Source organism: Sinocyclocheilus grahami, unplaced genomic scaffold, assembly GCF_001515645.1.
Source record: "Sinocyclocheilus grahami isolate Dianchi unplaced genomic scaffold, SAMN03320097.WGS_v1.1 scaffold88.1, whole genome shotgun sequence".
Classification (NCBI taxonomy): domain Eukaryota; kingdom Metazoa; phylum Chordata; class Actinopteri; order Cypriniformes; family Cyprinidae; genus Sinocyclocheilus; species Sinocyclocheilus grahami.
Window position 1 is genome coordinate 1134005 of NW_015505267.1, and position 18036 is coordinate 1152040.

The window sequence follows — 18036 nt, forward strand, 5'->3', positions numbered from 1 at the left end:
GGAATATTTCAGCAAAAAATGAAAATTTGCTGAAAATTTACTTGGTTTGAAGTTAAAAACGTCTTGATGGATTAATTTATTCCTGTGATGGCAAAGCTGAATTTTCCAGTCTTCAGTGTCACATGATCCTTCAGAGACCATTATAATATGCTGATTTGGTGATCAAGAAACATTTCTTATTATTAACATTATCTTGAAGACAGTTATATATATATTTTTTTTATATATTTTTATGAACATTGTGATACTTTTTTCATGACTTTTTGATGAAAAGAAAGTTCAAAAGAACAGCATTTACTTTAATAGAATAAAAGTATTAGTTTCTTTCAAAAAAAAAAAAATTATATATATATATTATACACACAAATCTTACTGACCTCAAACTTTTGAACAGTAGTGTAATTGTGAATTCACACACTGCTGAATGCAATATTATAACAAGTGAACATATTCCATCCCCATTTTATATTAGTAACGCAACAAGGAAATAAAATCCACTGGATCTTTCTGTTACAGAACAGATTTTTGCAAAGTAAGGCAAAGAGAGCTTGCAAGTTCAATTCGCTAACATTACACAGCTAATCGAATGTTCCTTTCCTGTTTTCCTGTCAAGATTTTTGGCAAGATTAATCAGATGGATCCAATTTCTTGAACCCAGCAGTTATCTAGTGTCATGGGCAGGTGTGTCTGGATCGATGTAACATTGATGGAACATGTAAAACCATTCGCACCCCAAACCAAACTTCACATATCATCCGTGCTCCTATGTACAGTGTCAATATGTCCACAACCTGACAAATCTCTTTGTCATTTTGACACAATGGATGAGTGTTTATTTTACATTGAAAAAGATTTACGACATGTTTGGTCAATTTATCTAATTTTGTTGATGTTTCGATGATTTTTCGCGTTTCCATCAGCAATGATGTGCTCATTAAATATTAATGATTCCAATCATATGGATGGAGCAATGACATCGAAATGTACTTTACATGCAGAGTATAGCCTCATGGGGGTTGTAGCACTCTCATTCCTTCTCAATTTCATACAGCCTCAGGACAAATATTGCCCTTCAAGACTATTAAGCATTGACTAACTAATTAAAATCTAATTTATCATGAGACTTCAAGTATGCATCTATGGGCCACTTCAAGTTAACAACTCCCAACACGTTCGGGGAGCTCCGCAGTTCTAGACTGTTCCAGAATTCTTGGTTTTACCAGACATAGCGGCTCTCACATGTTCAAGCGTCCCATGAGGTAACCCAGGATTGAAGACGTTCTTTGTCAGCCCTAGGCTGTCGACTACCTCATTATTGAGAGCTCAGAGAGACCATCTCCTTTACAACCTCAGTAAAGGTGCTCCATTAAATGTGTCCAAGTCAAGGAGCCACGGTCCTCAAGCCCTGTTTTTCCATGATGTTCCACAGTTTCCGCAGGTTGGACTGAGTGATGGTGTCGTCCGGCTTCAGCTGCAAGGCTCGCAGGTAATTAGCCTCCGCTTCTTGGAGTTTGCCGTTGAGATGGAGAATGGCTCCGAGGTTCATGAGGGCTGCGGGATACTTTGGAAGAAAAACACCAAACAGTCATTTTAAGGAAGTAAAAAAAATCCTTTGCATGCTTATTCTCAAGCAAACCCAGGTTCCAGCGAATCCCTGGCATTTCTAAAACATTTTCAGGTTCACATGTCCATAAATTTAGCCAGAATCTCTCTGTTATTCTACAGTCTATAACTCTCCTGGACGCACATCATCTGTTTTACTTATGTCAGGGTTACATGTTGAATGCATCAGGCATCAATGGAAACAATATGTTGACTACGCTGATTCTTCTCACATAAGGAGGTTTCAATAGAGGCGTAAATAAAAATGAACCTAAACTAAACCCAACATTCCATGAGTCCTGACATGCACATACAAAAACATTTTTTTTTGTAATACTTGGGGCTAAAACACAGGCTGGCATGACCATATTTTAAAACCAGCTGTTTTTTATTTGTCAAAAATATTTAATTGCAAGACGTTGATGTAATTTAATTCAAAAACCATTTTTGGACATGCTTCACTTGCCACCTCTCAAGGGAGAGAGTTGTATATTATCTAACACTCATGAGAGTAAAACTAACACTAACTGACTTTTTAGGCCAGCTGCCATGGTCTTCCATACGGAAATGTAGGAGACGATTGTTGTAGAATTACACAACGCATAAGTAAAATATTAGCACCATTTGACCCAACACAGAGATGTCAAACCTCAAAACGAGACTAAGGGACAAATGAACTGCAAACTGTGGCATTAACTGTACTAGAGTGACACATATACCTTCCTCTCAAAACCAAATATATTCTTAAGCCATACTCAGCAATATTTTCACTAGCTTCAAGCATCCAAGAAAAAATCCCTAGAAAAATGTACTTGTAATTTTCTGTCAGGAAATTTGCAGTTTACAGATGTTTGCCTTAACCCTAAAATACAACACAAAACAATATATAATTCAAAATAGCAAACACCTGTGAAAAATCAATTTGGAAAATGATATAAACATACACTGGACCCTAATTTTACTGACTTTTCTAGAGTGTTTATATTAAAAATTGGTGTTTGATATGACCAAAAACTCCCAAAAATCATGGTATGATTTATGAAGCGGTACTGTAAATCATAATATAGATATTTTTTTCCCTGCATTAATTAATAAATATGTTGGTTTAAATTGTAATGGTATTATCCAGTTAACTTCTTTAATGAAAGTAACTCACCTAAATTTTATATATATATATATTTTTTATCATTTATGAAAAGTTGCTTCGAAATATGTGAAAAATTTAATATAATATCCATAAAAAAAGTTACATCTGGCATCAGTGTAAAAACAGTGTCATATTACAGCATGTAACACTTGAAGTACCCCCAAAGCTTATTGAAAAAAATCCTAAATATATTGAAAAGTCAAGCCCTGCAATTCATATTTGTGTGTGCAATTGCATTTTGTGTTTGTATACTATTCAGAAGGGTGTAATGTTTAATTGTTGGCTCAGATGTTTATAGAGACCCACCACTTTAGATTTCTGTAGAGTAGGTCCTTGTGCCTTTACCAGCCAAAAACTATGAATAACTGTCACCCCAACATACAGCCTTTCTAGATACTATCAGGTGAGAGGAAGTGAGCAGCGCTGTGGCCTCAAGACATTTCCTAACCTCCCTGCTTCCTCTTCACCCTACACTCCAACCACACAGTATCCCTCACAACACCCTCCTGGCATGTAGTCACAGCATCAGCAGTACCAGATGTAGGAAGGATCTTGGGACCTTTGTTGAAACAGCTGCTAAGGAGACAAACACCCCTGAAGACAAAAAGTCCAGACACTGTACAACACTGAGGCAGCATTTATGGGAAAAAAAACAAACAAACAACACACACACACACACACACACACACACACACACACAAAAACACAACACACACATACACACACACACACACACACACAAAAACACAACACACACATACACACACACACACACACACACAAAAACACAACACACACATACACACACACACACACACACACAAAAACACAACACACACATACACACACACACACACACACACAAAAACACAACACACACATACACACACACACACACACACACAAAAACACAACACACACATACACACACACACACACACACACAAAAACACAACACACACATACACACACACACACACACACACAAAAACACAACACACACATACACACACACACACACACACACAAAAACACAACACACACATACACACACACACACACACACACAAAAACACAACACACACATACACACACACACACACACACACACACACACACACACAAAAACACAACACACAAAAAAAATCAAGGCTTACTACTGGTATCAAATAATTCAAGAAGTGCACTTCAAAGTAATAACATAAAGAGAATAACTTTAAAGGGAATGGTTTACTATATTTAACAATCGTTGACATACAACGTATGCCCCAAATATTAATTTAAAACAAATGTTTATATTGCCTCTAAATGCTGTTAAAAATGCTGTTAAATACAATATTAACGCTAGTTTAACCAGTGGCATGAGTTTTTTGACAAAACTATCAGTCATTATTATTATTTTTGTAACATTTCAAACCAAAATACCCTGTTTTCATACACATACAGTATATAATATACAGAGCAGAGGAAAGAAAACTAAGTTATGCAACATACTTGGTATGAAACCCAAAAGCATACATAGCCATCACTCAGAGATATATTTATTATGTAAAATAAAGATAATCATAATAAATACATTTGTAATTAATTAGTAACATTAAAAATAATTGCTTTTAAGAGTTGAAAAATAAAAATATAATATATATATATATATATATATATATATATATATATATATATATAAATTATATAAATTATAAATAAACAAATTCATTTGAAACTCATTCCACTGTTGTTTTAATGAAGGTTCATTAGCCATTTTCCAGGGTATTTTGTCTTTGCTGCCATCATAAACAAAACAAGACAAGACAGTTTTCTCAATCTAAAGTCGACTTCACCTAACAGGCTTAAGCCTCCAATCAGCCTTTGAAAATATTTCAAATGTTCTACATTTCCATCTTTCCATTTTGCACTTCTGTCTGGTGAGCAGGGCAACTTCTTTTTAGGCAGCTGTACACTGAACATCAAACGCATCCACATATTCCAAAGAAATCAAACAACTGTGTTTTGTGAACCTCACAGTACACTTCCATGACATACTGCGTCTCTTTATAGTTTGACACTGATGCTGTGAAAACAAACCCCAAAACCACCAGCAGAGCTTGTACAACTGATACAACTTATGGTGAGCAGTTGAGTCACACAGATCAATTATAGTCAACCACCATGTGTGTGCAATGTGCATGGCACACATCCCATGTGCGGCACGGCTTGGGTACTTACATTGGGTCTCAGGTTGGCTGCTTGTCTGTAGTACTTCTCAGCGGGATCATTGAGGCTGGCTTGCCTGAAAGAGCAAATAAACATTGCGTGTTACTTCATCCTTTTGCACAAGTTTATCGCTGGCAATTAAACCGGTGACCATTTGTTGATCAACTTTAATGCCGAGTAAAATTGTGCAGTGGCCAAAGAGGGTTATAAAACTGCCCAATTACACAATTTTTGAGTAGAAAATGTGCCCTCATTTCTTAGGTCATGACCTACAACCTACTGGATGCTCTTTGAAGATCTTTAGCTTCTTTACAACCACAAGGTGTTATTTTTCATGGAAAAATACCCATATACATCCTCTAGCTGCTTGTATCTGCTGGTAGCAATATCTTCTTTGTGAAGAGAGTTCAATATGGAGACAATGACCATCAGCCAAGAAAGGCTGGGTTGTAATGATGAAAGAGAGCTGAAGATTTCCTTTATTTATGATAGATGACCGCTTTTCTTATACTGGCCGGTTTTATAAACCCTCCTTTATTCTCAACAAAACTTTGCTGAAAAGAGCTAAGGTTAAAGGTTTCAAGAAATAGCTATTTATTAAGGGAAAATAGTATGCACTGTACTTGAAATATTCATGGAGTGAGATGATGGATAAATTATTTGTGTGGAAAACATTCCAGTTTCTTAACCTTGCCATGAGGGAAGAGAGATGAATGAGAAAGAAGAAAAATGAAGACATTGCGTTGATATACAATTCAGGAAGAAATTTCTACAAGCTGCAGATATTATGAGTTAAAGAGAAAAGACTCATTCCGTTTAGGACATATGCAGTTGTGCTTATATGGACAACACACGTTTGAATCCAGCTTGCAACATTTCCAAATCCCATTCTCAACTTCCTCACTCTACTATACTTTGAATAAAAAAAAGCCAAAAATAAAATAAAGTGCTGAGCGGGAGAATGTATTGGGTCATGGTGAACTCTGAACAGCTAAACATGGTGTTGCCCTTCCCTTTGTACAGTAAGAGTCGGCACATTTAGGTCACAACATTTTGAGTTGCTTTGTGAAACATCAGCTGTTTTAGATGTAGGTTACAATGATCTAATAGTTTATTTACAAAAAAAAACAAAAAAAAAAACATAATTAAAATATTCAGGGAGGAAACAAGAATAATTTAAATGTAAAGAGTCATCCAAAACCCTTAAATTAAATTAAATTAACATTTATTTGTATAGCAGTTTTCACGATACAAATTGTTGCAAAGCAGCTTCACAGAAAATTAAAGTTTCTACATTATATTTAGAAGTAGCTTATCAGTGGTGATTATGTCAAAGTGATGTTCTATGATTCTAATCGAAGAATAAGGAAGTCACCTGTCACAATCTACACGGCGTGTCTTTATATTACCTATATTTACAAATGACTGAAAACAGCTCATTTAGATCAGTGATACTCAAGCTAAAGTCTAGTGATGCCCAGTTGGTTTCTGGGTCAGAAAAAAAAATAATAATAAAAGTGAGAAGAATTAATAATAAAAAAAAATAAAAATAGTTGCTTTTAAAAATAGTTGAAACATTAATTAATCAATATTCTGAAAAATAATATTTACTAATTTACTGTATTAAACTATTTAGCACAATGACATTATAAAAACATGTTGCATGTGACATTTATTTTTTTTCCTCTCTCATGTGGTAGGAATGAGTCTTCAAATATATCGCTCTCTTCATCAAAAAGTTACATAAAAATCTATGGGATGACTGGTAATCAACAGTGGACTTAAGCAGTTAACAAGAGCCATGTGTTACTATTTACCCTCCACAATTCTGTTTCACAATCCTTTCCTCCTGAGTCTGTGTAATTTTCACATTCACATGCACACAATAAAATGTGGCTTGATCGTGACCAAAATTGTCTGCAGGGACAAAGGATTTTGTTATAATCAACAGTGAGAAAGTTACCACCCTTAACAGAGTCAAAACTGTGTTAAGACTGGATTAACTGCAATATATGGTGAAAATCTAAAAGACAGCATCAGTTGGATGCTGATATAAACCTCCAAAATACAAAAAAAACAAATGTTTAATTTCTGGCGACCAAACTTTTCCTCCATCCCACCGCAGTCTACTCATTATTTCATTTCAATGTGGTCACCAACATTCCGAGAAAAAGCATAAAATAATTCATGACCCGTTGATGTAAACATGTAAGACTGTATTACATGAAAACTTCAATGGTAAGCTTTTATTGTACAAAGCTATAGAAATCCTCACAAAAAAATGGAGAGGTATGGATTATGGATTAATAACAGGAGCAACACTCACAGGAGGCAAAAAGTCTGACAGCAATGGTCTTGAAATGTAATATGGAAGGAGGTGAATTTGTTACAAAAGTGGTGCTTTAAAGGAGATTAATTTAGACTTTGAGAATGAGAGGCTTTTTAGCAGACTGTAGACTATTAGGACTGTCAGAACACTAAAATCCTTTCTAAGAAGCATTTAAAATTTGCCCCTTTAAAGAATGGTTCACCAAAAAATGTAAATTAGCGTTCTTTATTCACCTTTAGTCCAAGATGTAGAAGTGAAATTTAGCATTACTCATTCACCAGTGGATCCTCTGCAGTGAATGGGTGCCATCAGAATAGGAGTCCAAACAGTTTGAAGTTAAAAAGTCTTAATGATGGAATTGTTTGTTAGAAACACTCAGCATAAATTGACAAATTGATGGACAGGACTCATGTGGATTATTGTGATGTTTTTTATTAGCTGTCTGAACGCTCATTCTGACGGCACCCATTCACAGGATGCAAGTGATATAATCCAAATCTTTTCAGATAAAGAAACCAATTCAACATTTTGGATGGCCTGAGGGTGAATACATTTTCAGCAAATGTTCATTCTTGGAGGAAACTGCTTGTGAATGTCTTGCAATATCGTCACTAAAGATCCACGCCTACACTCTTAAAGTAGCTGTGCATTTATTGAATGAGCACTGTGCGATGTCCGAACTGATTGCACTATATTATATGTATAATCGTTTCCTTAAATTAATTTGAAACCTCTTAAATATATATTTTTTTAATAATTTTCAATGTTTTTAAATTCCTTGTTTTATTGTTGTGATTATTGTTTTTATTTTATTTTATTTTATTTTATGTAAAGCACTTTGAATTACCATTGTGTATGAAATGTGCTATACAAATAAACTTGCCTTGCCTTATCTGGGCCCGTGACATTCATGTTTTGTCCTGCTTAAAAAGTAATCTATATAGATTTTTTTTCAGCACATCAAAGACATTTACATTAAATGGTTCTGTAACATCTAAGATTCACAACATCCCAGCATAAATGCTCCCGATAAAATATTTGTTATTTAGGCTAAGCATCAACATTCACAAACCACTGTTATTTTTAACAGAAATGCAAGCATGGGCTGCTGCGTGCATTGTTTGGCATGGCAGAATGCGATCAGCGCTTCCTTTATTATCACTAAAAGCTGACATCACAGTTCATCGCACAGTTCATCGCTCATAAAGCTCTGTTATAACACAATGAACATATGCATAATGAATCTTTCACAATGTCTACACTTTGTGCGTTCCAGAAATCAATAGCTGAGTCTGTGATTGGCTACATTGCAACCCTTTAAACACGTGTTATAAATAGAAACTCTGACTAGCTATTTTAAATGTTATTAGTTGTTCTTTTTGCTTTTGTGTAACACATAAATAACAATTTATATGTTTTAGACATTTTGTGTTTAGATCATTTCTATTTTGCGGGAGTCCCGCAAATCATTTTATTCTTCTGCATCCCGCACACACACACACACACACACACACACAAGACTCTTCCCGCCCGCACCTGCACTCGCCCATCAAGAGTTGTCCCGCACCGCACTTGTTGTGTTAGGTCCCACGGGAGTGCAGGTCTATCTATCTATATATTCCAGGAATATGGGTATTTAATCATAGCAAAAATTGTAGTCCTTATGGATTTAGCATGTCCTCCTCACCTGAGCATGTGAGCTGCACTGAAAACCACATCAAATTCTTCACTGTCCAACTGGGCGGCTTTCTCTGCCATTTCAGCGGCCTCCAAAAGCCGTGACTCCTCCAGCAAAAATTGACCTAAGGAAGAAAAAAAAAAGTGGGGGAATTTCATTTGATATTTGCTTTTACTTCCTCGGAAAGACAAATATGAAATATTTCCTTTGGCTGTGGGACGGATAGTTTGGTCTGCCCTCTCAATGATTTTGTGAAACATGAGATAGTAAGGGCGCTGTACTGACAGACCATTTGTCCAATTGAGATTTCTCCGATAGGCATGTTTCCGTGATAAATTAAATGCTTACTCCTGTAAGGTTGAGGAAAGGGGACTGACTGGGATCTGAAACCTCTGCAGTATTGTTGCTAGAGGCATCTGTCAAGACTGAAGTGGAATAAATAACCTGCTGCTATTTGGCGAAGCGGCTCTCCACATTTCTGAACACCACTGGGCCAAAACCAAACATTTTTTCCCAAACAGCAATGGCCCAAAGTAGAAACCTAAGAAGCGATGTAATGCAAATCAAAGAATGCTAGAACATTGTCACTGGTTATGGCATTTTTGGACGGCACAAATGTATGGTTTAATACAAATATTACAAAAATCTGGAATGAATAAGCTCTTTTCAAACTATCTTTCTCTAGTAAATGACTGTGGTGGTCTATTATGCAAAATGGAAAATACAAAGCAGCAGCCACATTCTCCAGTCCAGTGGTTATGCACTAGAGAACAATAGAAGGAAATACAAGATCATCCTTATGGCCTTTGGATAGTACGTGCTCTGAAGATGTCTGATCAGACACGTACTAAATTATATTACGCAGATGCCTTGGCAGCGATCGAGTGGAAAACATATTGTCGGGGTTAGCCAGTGATGCTGTGTTTATCTAGACAAAATCCAATACATGGGAGCATCCAGGGACAGGTCAACTATAAAAATCAAGGATCTGAGGAAAAAAACGGTAAAGACCATTATTAGGATAATTAATAAATTATAAAAATTAAATAAAAACGTTATACTTTTATATCGAAAACAAATACTGTCAATTATAAATATGACTGCATACTGTACAGTATTAATGCATTTAGAATTGTTAATGTTTTTTATGTTTTAAAATTGTGGCTGTTACAGTATGACTTTTTTTTGTCATGATCATAAACTAAAATAATATTTTCATCAACATTTCCATTTTAGTCTGTAAAACTGATTCAAATTAATAAAAATGGCAGAACAAAAAGTTGATTAAACTAGTCAGTTAGAAATACCAAGGGTTCACACAAAACAAGGGGAATGTGCTTTTAGCTATTATGCCACCCGCAGTTGGAATCAGCTTCCAGAAGAGATCAGATGTGCTAAAACATTAGTCACATTTAAATGCAGACTCAAAACTCATCTGTTTAGCTGTGCATTTATTGAATGAGCACTGTGCGATGTCCGAACTGATTGCACTATATTATATGTATAATCGTTTCCTTAAATTAATTTGAAACCTCTTAAATATATATTTTTTTAATAATTTTCAATGTTTTTAAATTCCTTGTTTTATTGTTGTGATTATTGTTTTTATTTTATTTTATTTTATTTTATGTAAAGCACTTTGAATTACCATTGTGTATGAAATGTGCTATACAAATAAACTTGCCTTGCCTTATCTGGGCCCGTGACATTCATGTTTTGTCCTGCTTAAAAAGTAATCTATATAGATTTTTTTTCAGCACATCAAAGACATTTACATTAAATGGTTCTGTAACATCTAAGATTCACAACATCCCAGCATAAATGCTCCCGATAAAATATTTGTTATTTAGGCTAAGCATCAACATTCACAAACCACTGTTATTTTTAACAGAAATGCAAGCATGGGCTGCTGCGTGCATTGTTTGGCATGGCAGAATGCGATCAGCGCTTCCTTTATTATCACTAAAAGCTGACATCACAGTTCATCGCACAGTTCATCGCTCATAAAGCTCTGTTATAACACAATGAACATATGCATAATGAATCTTTCACAATGTCTACACTTTGTGCGTTCCAGAAATCAATAGCTGAGTCTGTGATTGGCTACATTGCAACCCTTTAAACACGTGTTATAAATAGAAACTCTGACTAGCTATTTTAAATGTTATTAGTTGTTCTTTTTGCTTTTGTGTAACACATAAATAACAATTTATATGTTTTAGACATTTTGTGTTTAGATCATTTCTATTTTGCGGGAGTCCCGCAAATCATTTTATTCTTCTGCATCCCGCACACACACACACACACACACACACACAAGTCTCTTCCCGCCCGCACCTGCACTCGCCCATCAAGAGTTGTCCCGCACCGCACTTGTTGTGTTAGGTCCCACGGGAGTGCAGGTCTATCTATCTATATATTCCAGGAATATGGGTATTTAATCATAGCAAAAATTGTAGTCCTTATGGATTTAGCATGTCCTCCTCACCTGAGCATGTGAGCTGCACTGAAAACCACATCAAATTCTTCACTGTCCAACTGGGCGGCTTTCTCTGCCATTTCAGCGGCCTCCAAAAGCCGTGACTCCTCCAGCAAAAATTGACCTAAGGAAGAAAAAAAAAAGTGGGGGAATTTCATTTGATATTTGCTTTTACTTCCTCGGAAAGACAAATATGAAATATTTCCTTTGGCTGTGGGACGGATAGTTTGGTCTGCCCTCTCAATGATTTTGTGAAACATGAGATAGTAAGGGCGCTGTACTGACAGACCATTTGTCCAATTGAGATTTCTCCGATAGGCATGTTTCCGTGATAAATTAAATGCTTACTCCTGTAAGGTTGAGGAAAGGGGACTGACTGGGATCTGAAACCTCTGCAGTATTGTTGCTAGAGGCATCTGTCAAGACTGAAGTGGAATAAATAACCTGCTGCTATTTGGCGAAGCGGCTCTCCACATTTCTGAACACCACTGGGCCAAAACCAAACATTTTTTCCCAAACAGCAATGGCCCAAAGTAGAAACCTAAGAAGCGATGTAATGCAAATCAAAGAATGCTAGAACATTGTCACTGGTTATGGCATTTTTGGACGGCACAAATGTATGGTTTAATACAAATATTACAAAAATCTGGAATGAATAAGCTCTTTTCAAACTATCTTTCTCTAGTAAATGACTGTGGTGGTCTATTATGCAAAATGGAAAATACAAAGCAGCAGCCACATTCTCCAGTCCAGTGGTTATGCACTAGAGAACAATAGAAGGAAATACAAGATCATCCTTATGGCCTTTGGATAGTACGTGCTCTGAAGATGTCTGATCAGACACGTACTAAATTATATTACGCAGATGCCTTGGCAGCGATCGAGTGGAAAACATATTGTCGGGGTTAGCCAGTGATGCTGTGTTTATCTAGACAAAATCCAATACATGGGAGCATCCAGGGACAGGTCAACTATAAAAATCAAGGATCTGAGGAAAAAAACGGTAAAGACCATTATTAGGATAATTAATAAATTATAAAAATTAAATAAAAACGTTATACTTTTATATCGAAAACAAATACTGTCAATTATAAATATGACTGCATACTGTACAGTATTAATGCATTTAGAATTGTTAATGTTTTTTATGTTTTAAAATTGTGGCTGTTACAGTATGACTTTTTTTTGTCATGATCATAAACTAAAATAATATTTTCATCAACATTTCCATTTTAGTCTGTAAAACTGATTCAAATTAATAAAAATGGCAGAACAAAAAGTTGATTAAACTGACATGTTCATCAAAAACTATGACTAAAAAAACTGTAAAATTAACACTGAAAATAAGGATGTGATGCACAAAAAGTAATAATTTGAGAAAAGGTTCCAAAATGAAGCAAAAATACTGTAGGGAGGTAAAACAAATAAATAAATAAAAATCCCTAGGAAGTAAACTGAGCTACAATAATCTCTGTTGAAGAAAATGGCCACAGGATATAATTTGGCAAAATCACATTCATGCAGACACACATGAAAACTCCTTAGAGGAATAAGTCCTCGTTATCTCTCTCTGCTCGCTGAGGCGTGGGAGGATTCGTCTCACTGGAATAACATCTGTATACCAGGTACGCTTCAGATAACACCGAAACAATGATTTCCTGCACGGCACCATCTATCTTGCTGTGAAAGAGCCTACAAACGTAACCTGAATTACATGACAAATGTCTGCTAAAGAACTAAATGCGAACAATTATGGCCAACATGGAGTTCAGGAGAAACCGCACAAGGCGTTACAGAGTATACACGAATTTCACTACGTCAGCAAAGCTAGAGTAGATGCAATGAGTGTATTCAAATGACCTCATTATCTTTGCATTACTGGATGACTAGCTAATGTCATTTCAGCCCATGTGTGCATGTTTAGGAGAAATAAAATAAAGTAATACCAACCATAATGCATATAGCAGTTTCCTTTAGTAGGATCGAGCTCGATCGCCTTGAGAAAGAACTTCTCCGCTTCTGTTTTCTGACCCTGAAATGAAAACAAACAAGGCATATCAGGAATTTCTTCACGGCGAGGTTTTCATGGAAACTTTCATTTTTCATTTTTAACCTTTGTCCTGATATATAATGTTCACTAGAGCAACAGGAAATGTGTTTAGCAATTCCAGTGCCTAATGCTGCTACAACTGCACATTTTGACTGCATTAGTAATTCCAAGAACTATCCTTAAATTAAAACTAAATAAATAACAGACAAAAACAACAAAAAAAGAATAATAAAAAGAATATAACAAATAAAATCATATTTTATATTTAATGCAATGGGATTGCATTGACTGTATATTATGCTACTTAATAAATATGACATTTTGATTTAAGATATAATTTTATCAGACAAAAAGAAAGAGACCCCTGAATGATAAGAGAGAAAAATTGAGAGAATATTTAGTGGTCATTATACAAAAACATTCCAGAGAACCGAATGAGAAAAACCGAATACATCTCCAGTGCATCTTAAAACCTGAAGAATTCATACTGGTTCCAGTCTGAGATGCATTATAATACCCTGTAATACCCTGTTCTCACGATTCACTTGATTAACCATGCATGGATTTATCTGCAGACCAGATGCAAAACAGTGATATATTTTTATTTACACTGTATAATTTAAATCCCCAGCGCAGTGATGTGTAACTTTAAATCAATGCATTGCACTCACAGGGCTGCCTACACTTGATAGAGCCAGTGCTGTTTAATGTTAGACATGGATGTTTGCAAACTTACACCATGTCAAGAGTCTGAAAAAAATAAAGAAACCGTCACTTGGAACACTTGACCTGTATATTTTATGCGGGGGGGGGACAAGAGTAAGTAAAGTTTGGGTTTTTTAAGATTTTTTAATGTTTTTGAAAAGTCTTTTATGCTCACTAAGGCTGCATTTATTTGTATCAGAATACAATAAAAACAGGAATATTGTGAAATATTATTACAATTTAAAATAACAGTTTTTATTTTAATATATCTTAAAATTTTATTAATTCCTGTGATGGCAAAACTGAATTTTCAGCAGCCATTACTCCAGTCTTTAGTGTCACATGATCCTTCAGAAATCATTCTAATTTGCTAACTTTGTGCTCAAGAAACATGTATCAATGTATTAATTTCCTTAAAAAACATCTTATTGCCCCCTAAACTTCTGAACAGTGGAGTACATCAACTCACTACGTCAGCAAAGCTAGAGTAGATGCAATGAGTGTATTCAAATGACCTCATTATCTTTGCATTACTGGATGACTAGCTAATGTCATTTCAGCCCATGTGTGCATGTTTAGGAGAAATAAAATAAAGTAATACCAACCATAATGCATATAGCAGTTTCCTTTAGTAGGATCGAGCTCGATCGCCTTGAGAAAGAACTTCTCCGCTTCTGTTTTCTGACCCTGAAATGAAAACAAACAAGGCATATCAGGAATTTCTTCACGGCGAGGTTTTCATGGAAACTTTCATTTTTCATTTTTAACCTTTGTCCTGATATATAATGTTCACTAGAGCAACAGGAAATGTGTTTAGCAATTCCAGTGCCTAATGCTGCTACAACTGCACATTTTGACTGCATTAGTAATTCCAAGAACTATCCTTAAATTAAAACTAAATAAATAACAGACAAAAACAACAAAAAAAGAATAATAAAAAGAATATAACAAATAAAATCATATTTTATATTTAATGCAATGGGATTGCATTGACTGTATATTATGCTACTTAATAAATATGACATTTTGATTTAAGATATAATTTTATCAGACAAAAAGAAAGAGACCCCTGAATGATAAGAGAGAAAAATTGAGAGAATATTTAGTGGTCATTATACAAAAACATTCCAGAGAACCGAATGAGAAAAACCGAATACATCTCCAGTGCATCTTAAAACCTGAAGAATTCATACTGGTTCCAGTCTGAGATGCATTATAATACCCTGTAATACCCTGTTCTCACGATTCACTTGATTAACCATGCATGGATTTATCTGCAGACCAGATGCAAAACAGTGATATATTTTTATTTACACTGTATAATTTAAATCCCCAGCGCAGTGATGTGTAACTTTAAATCAATGCATTGCACTCACAGGGCTGCCTACACTTGATAGAGCCAGTGCTGTTTAATGTTAGACATGGATGTTTGCAAACTTACACCATGTCAAGAGTCTGAAAAAAATAAAGAAACCGTCACTTGGAACACTTGACCTGTATATTTTATGCGGGGGGGGGACAAGAGGAAGTAAAGTTTGGGTTTTTTAAGATTTTTTAATGTTTGTGAAAAGTCTTTTATGCTCACTAAGGCTGCATTTATTTGTATCAGAATACAATAAAAACAGGAATATTGTGAAATATTATTACAATTTAAAATAACAGTTTTTATTTTAATATATCTTAAAATTTTATTAATTCCTGTGATGGCAAAACTGAATTTTCAGCAGCCATTACTCCAGTCTTTAGTGTCACATGATCCTTCAGAAATCATTCTAATTTGCTAACTTTGTGCTCAAGAAACATGTATCAATGTATTAATTTCCTTAAAAAACATCTTATTGACCCCAAACTTCTGAACAGTGGAGTAAATCAAAATTTTATTTAGGGGTTTTGTTTCATATGAAAAAATGCATGCCTGTGTCACACGCAGAGGTCGTGTTATCACTCTAAAGCAATATCCTGCGTCACTCCCTTGCGTGAACACACATACACACCCCTGTGCTGGACCCCTGACCCCTTAATCTGAGCATGACATCAGAGAGACAACAGACACACTGCTGCTCCAACTTGCTCATGAACGGATTCTGAGCCTGATTAGTGGCGGAAATGAGAGAATTCAATAACACAGCTGAAACACTCACACACACAGACACACTCGCATCCCTGGGGTTGGGCTCTTTGACCTGGTGAGTTTGTGAAGAGAGGTCAGGGAAGGTCAGCACAGCAGGGGAAAGGACTGAGTTTCATCATGTCTCCGTCTTTCGACCCCTGACCGTGAAGATTTCCCTGTTCCCCACCTGGAAATGATGCCACGACAATGTGATGCTAACAGGATGAGCACTGCCTTATCATTAATTTATATTTTTAGATGAATTAATGACATTAAGACGACAGAGAGAAGTGACAGTAAGGACTTTTTCATAAATAATTCTGTTTCAAATCAATTCTGTTCTTTGGAAATTCCTATTAATCAAAAAATCCTGAAAGAAATCTTTCTAAATTCACAATTTTCACACAAAAAAAAAACAGCACAACTTTCATATTAAGAAATGTTTCCTGAGCATCAAATCTGCACATTAGAAAGATTTCTAAAGGATCATGTGACACTGAAGACTGGAGTAATGATGCTGAAAATTCAGCTTTGCCGACACATGAATAAATTACATTTTAAAATATATTGCAATAGAAAACAGTTATTTTAAATCATAGTAATACTTCACAATATTACTCTTTATAAGAAGACTGACAGCATGGGGATAGGAATATGTTGTGTTATCTAAAACAATTTTAAAGAGCTATTATATAGGGCTGTCAATTTAATTTAACACTTTAATTCAGTGTAATTCATTTGAAAAAAAGCTCATTAATCATGCTATATAATTAATTGTAATTGTATCAACAGGGATTTTTCTATTATCAGAAAAGTTCAATACTGAAGTACAATAATTCTTTTAACAAATAATGATGTGTGTGTTTAATTTGATTAAATTAATTGGAATATCACAATTAAAAACCATTAAAGGTTTTAGTCAATTGACAGCCTAAAAATAATGAATGTTGCCATGCAAATAAACTACAAACTAACAAGAAACCAATGTACTTACAAACACATCATTCATGAAACAACATGTTTTAAGGATCACAGGTGGAACTGATGAACAAATACTCACTACATCAAACCTGCATAAGTGCACACAACTTTTTTTCCTTTCATCCATTCAAGGTCAGTGAACTGATCAAATCACTGCCCAGGCCCACTAAACCCTGAGGTAGCTTCATTTTTACCCAAATGATTATGGGTACTCATGTTTTACCCTGTTTCTGCATTAAGCAAGCAGAAACCGCAAGGACCTGAGTGCTTTGAGCTGAAAACTTTCTTCAAAATCAATACGGCTCTGAAGTGAAGACAACACCTTTTGAATTTGCTCTCACTTGAGTGAGTTTCAGCACAGCAGTACGGCTTTGTGATGGATTGACTTTGTCTCTGGTGGAATGACTTGTTCTGGCCTCTTCCAATGGCTTCATTCAAGAAGTTTGTGTAGTTTACTTGCATTCTTTGGTTACAGTGTGAGGCCCTGGATTGAGATGTTTGAGGACAGGGTCTTGGGTTTTTAGTCAACTGAGACGAGAAAAAGAAAGAGAGGGACAGAGACACAGAACCCTTTCATCTGACATTGCTTATTCTTGGCTGTGTGAAATGATGTAACTGGCAGAAATGTGTGGTTAATCTAAACGGTTTATGAAGAGTATGCTATGAATACTACACTGTTTTTGTTATTTGCACTAAGGTATATGACAGGGTCAAGAATATCTAAACAAACAAAATAAAAGCAAA

General features: G+C 35.3%; 1 protein-coding gene across 1 annotated transcript in view; it reads right to left on the reverse strand.

The window, feature by feature from the left end:
* Positions 1 to 410: 410 nt before the first annotated feature.
* The window catches only part of tmtc2b (transmembrane O-mannosyltransferase targeting cadherins 2b), a 67566-nt gene continuing 49940 nt past the window's right edge, over positions 411 to 18036 (reverse strand). Inside the window, exons 9-12 of the mRNA XM_016274635.1 lie at positions 14807 to 14888; positions 11456 to 11570; positions 4973 to 5036; positions 411 to 1561 (exon numbers count right to left, since the gene is read on the reverse strand). Coding sequence (XP_016130121.1) covers positions 1382 to 1561; positions 4973 to 5036; positions 11456 to 11570; positions 14807 to 14888 — 441 coding nt within the window. The 3' untranslated portion in view covers positions 411 to 1381. The remainder of the gene's footprint in view (positions 1562 to 4972; positions 5037 to 11455; positions 11571 to 14806; positions 14889 to 18036) is intronic.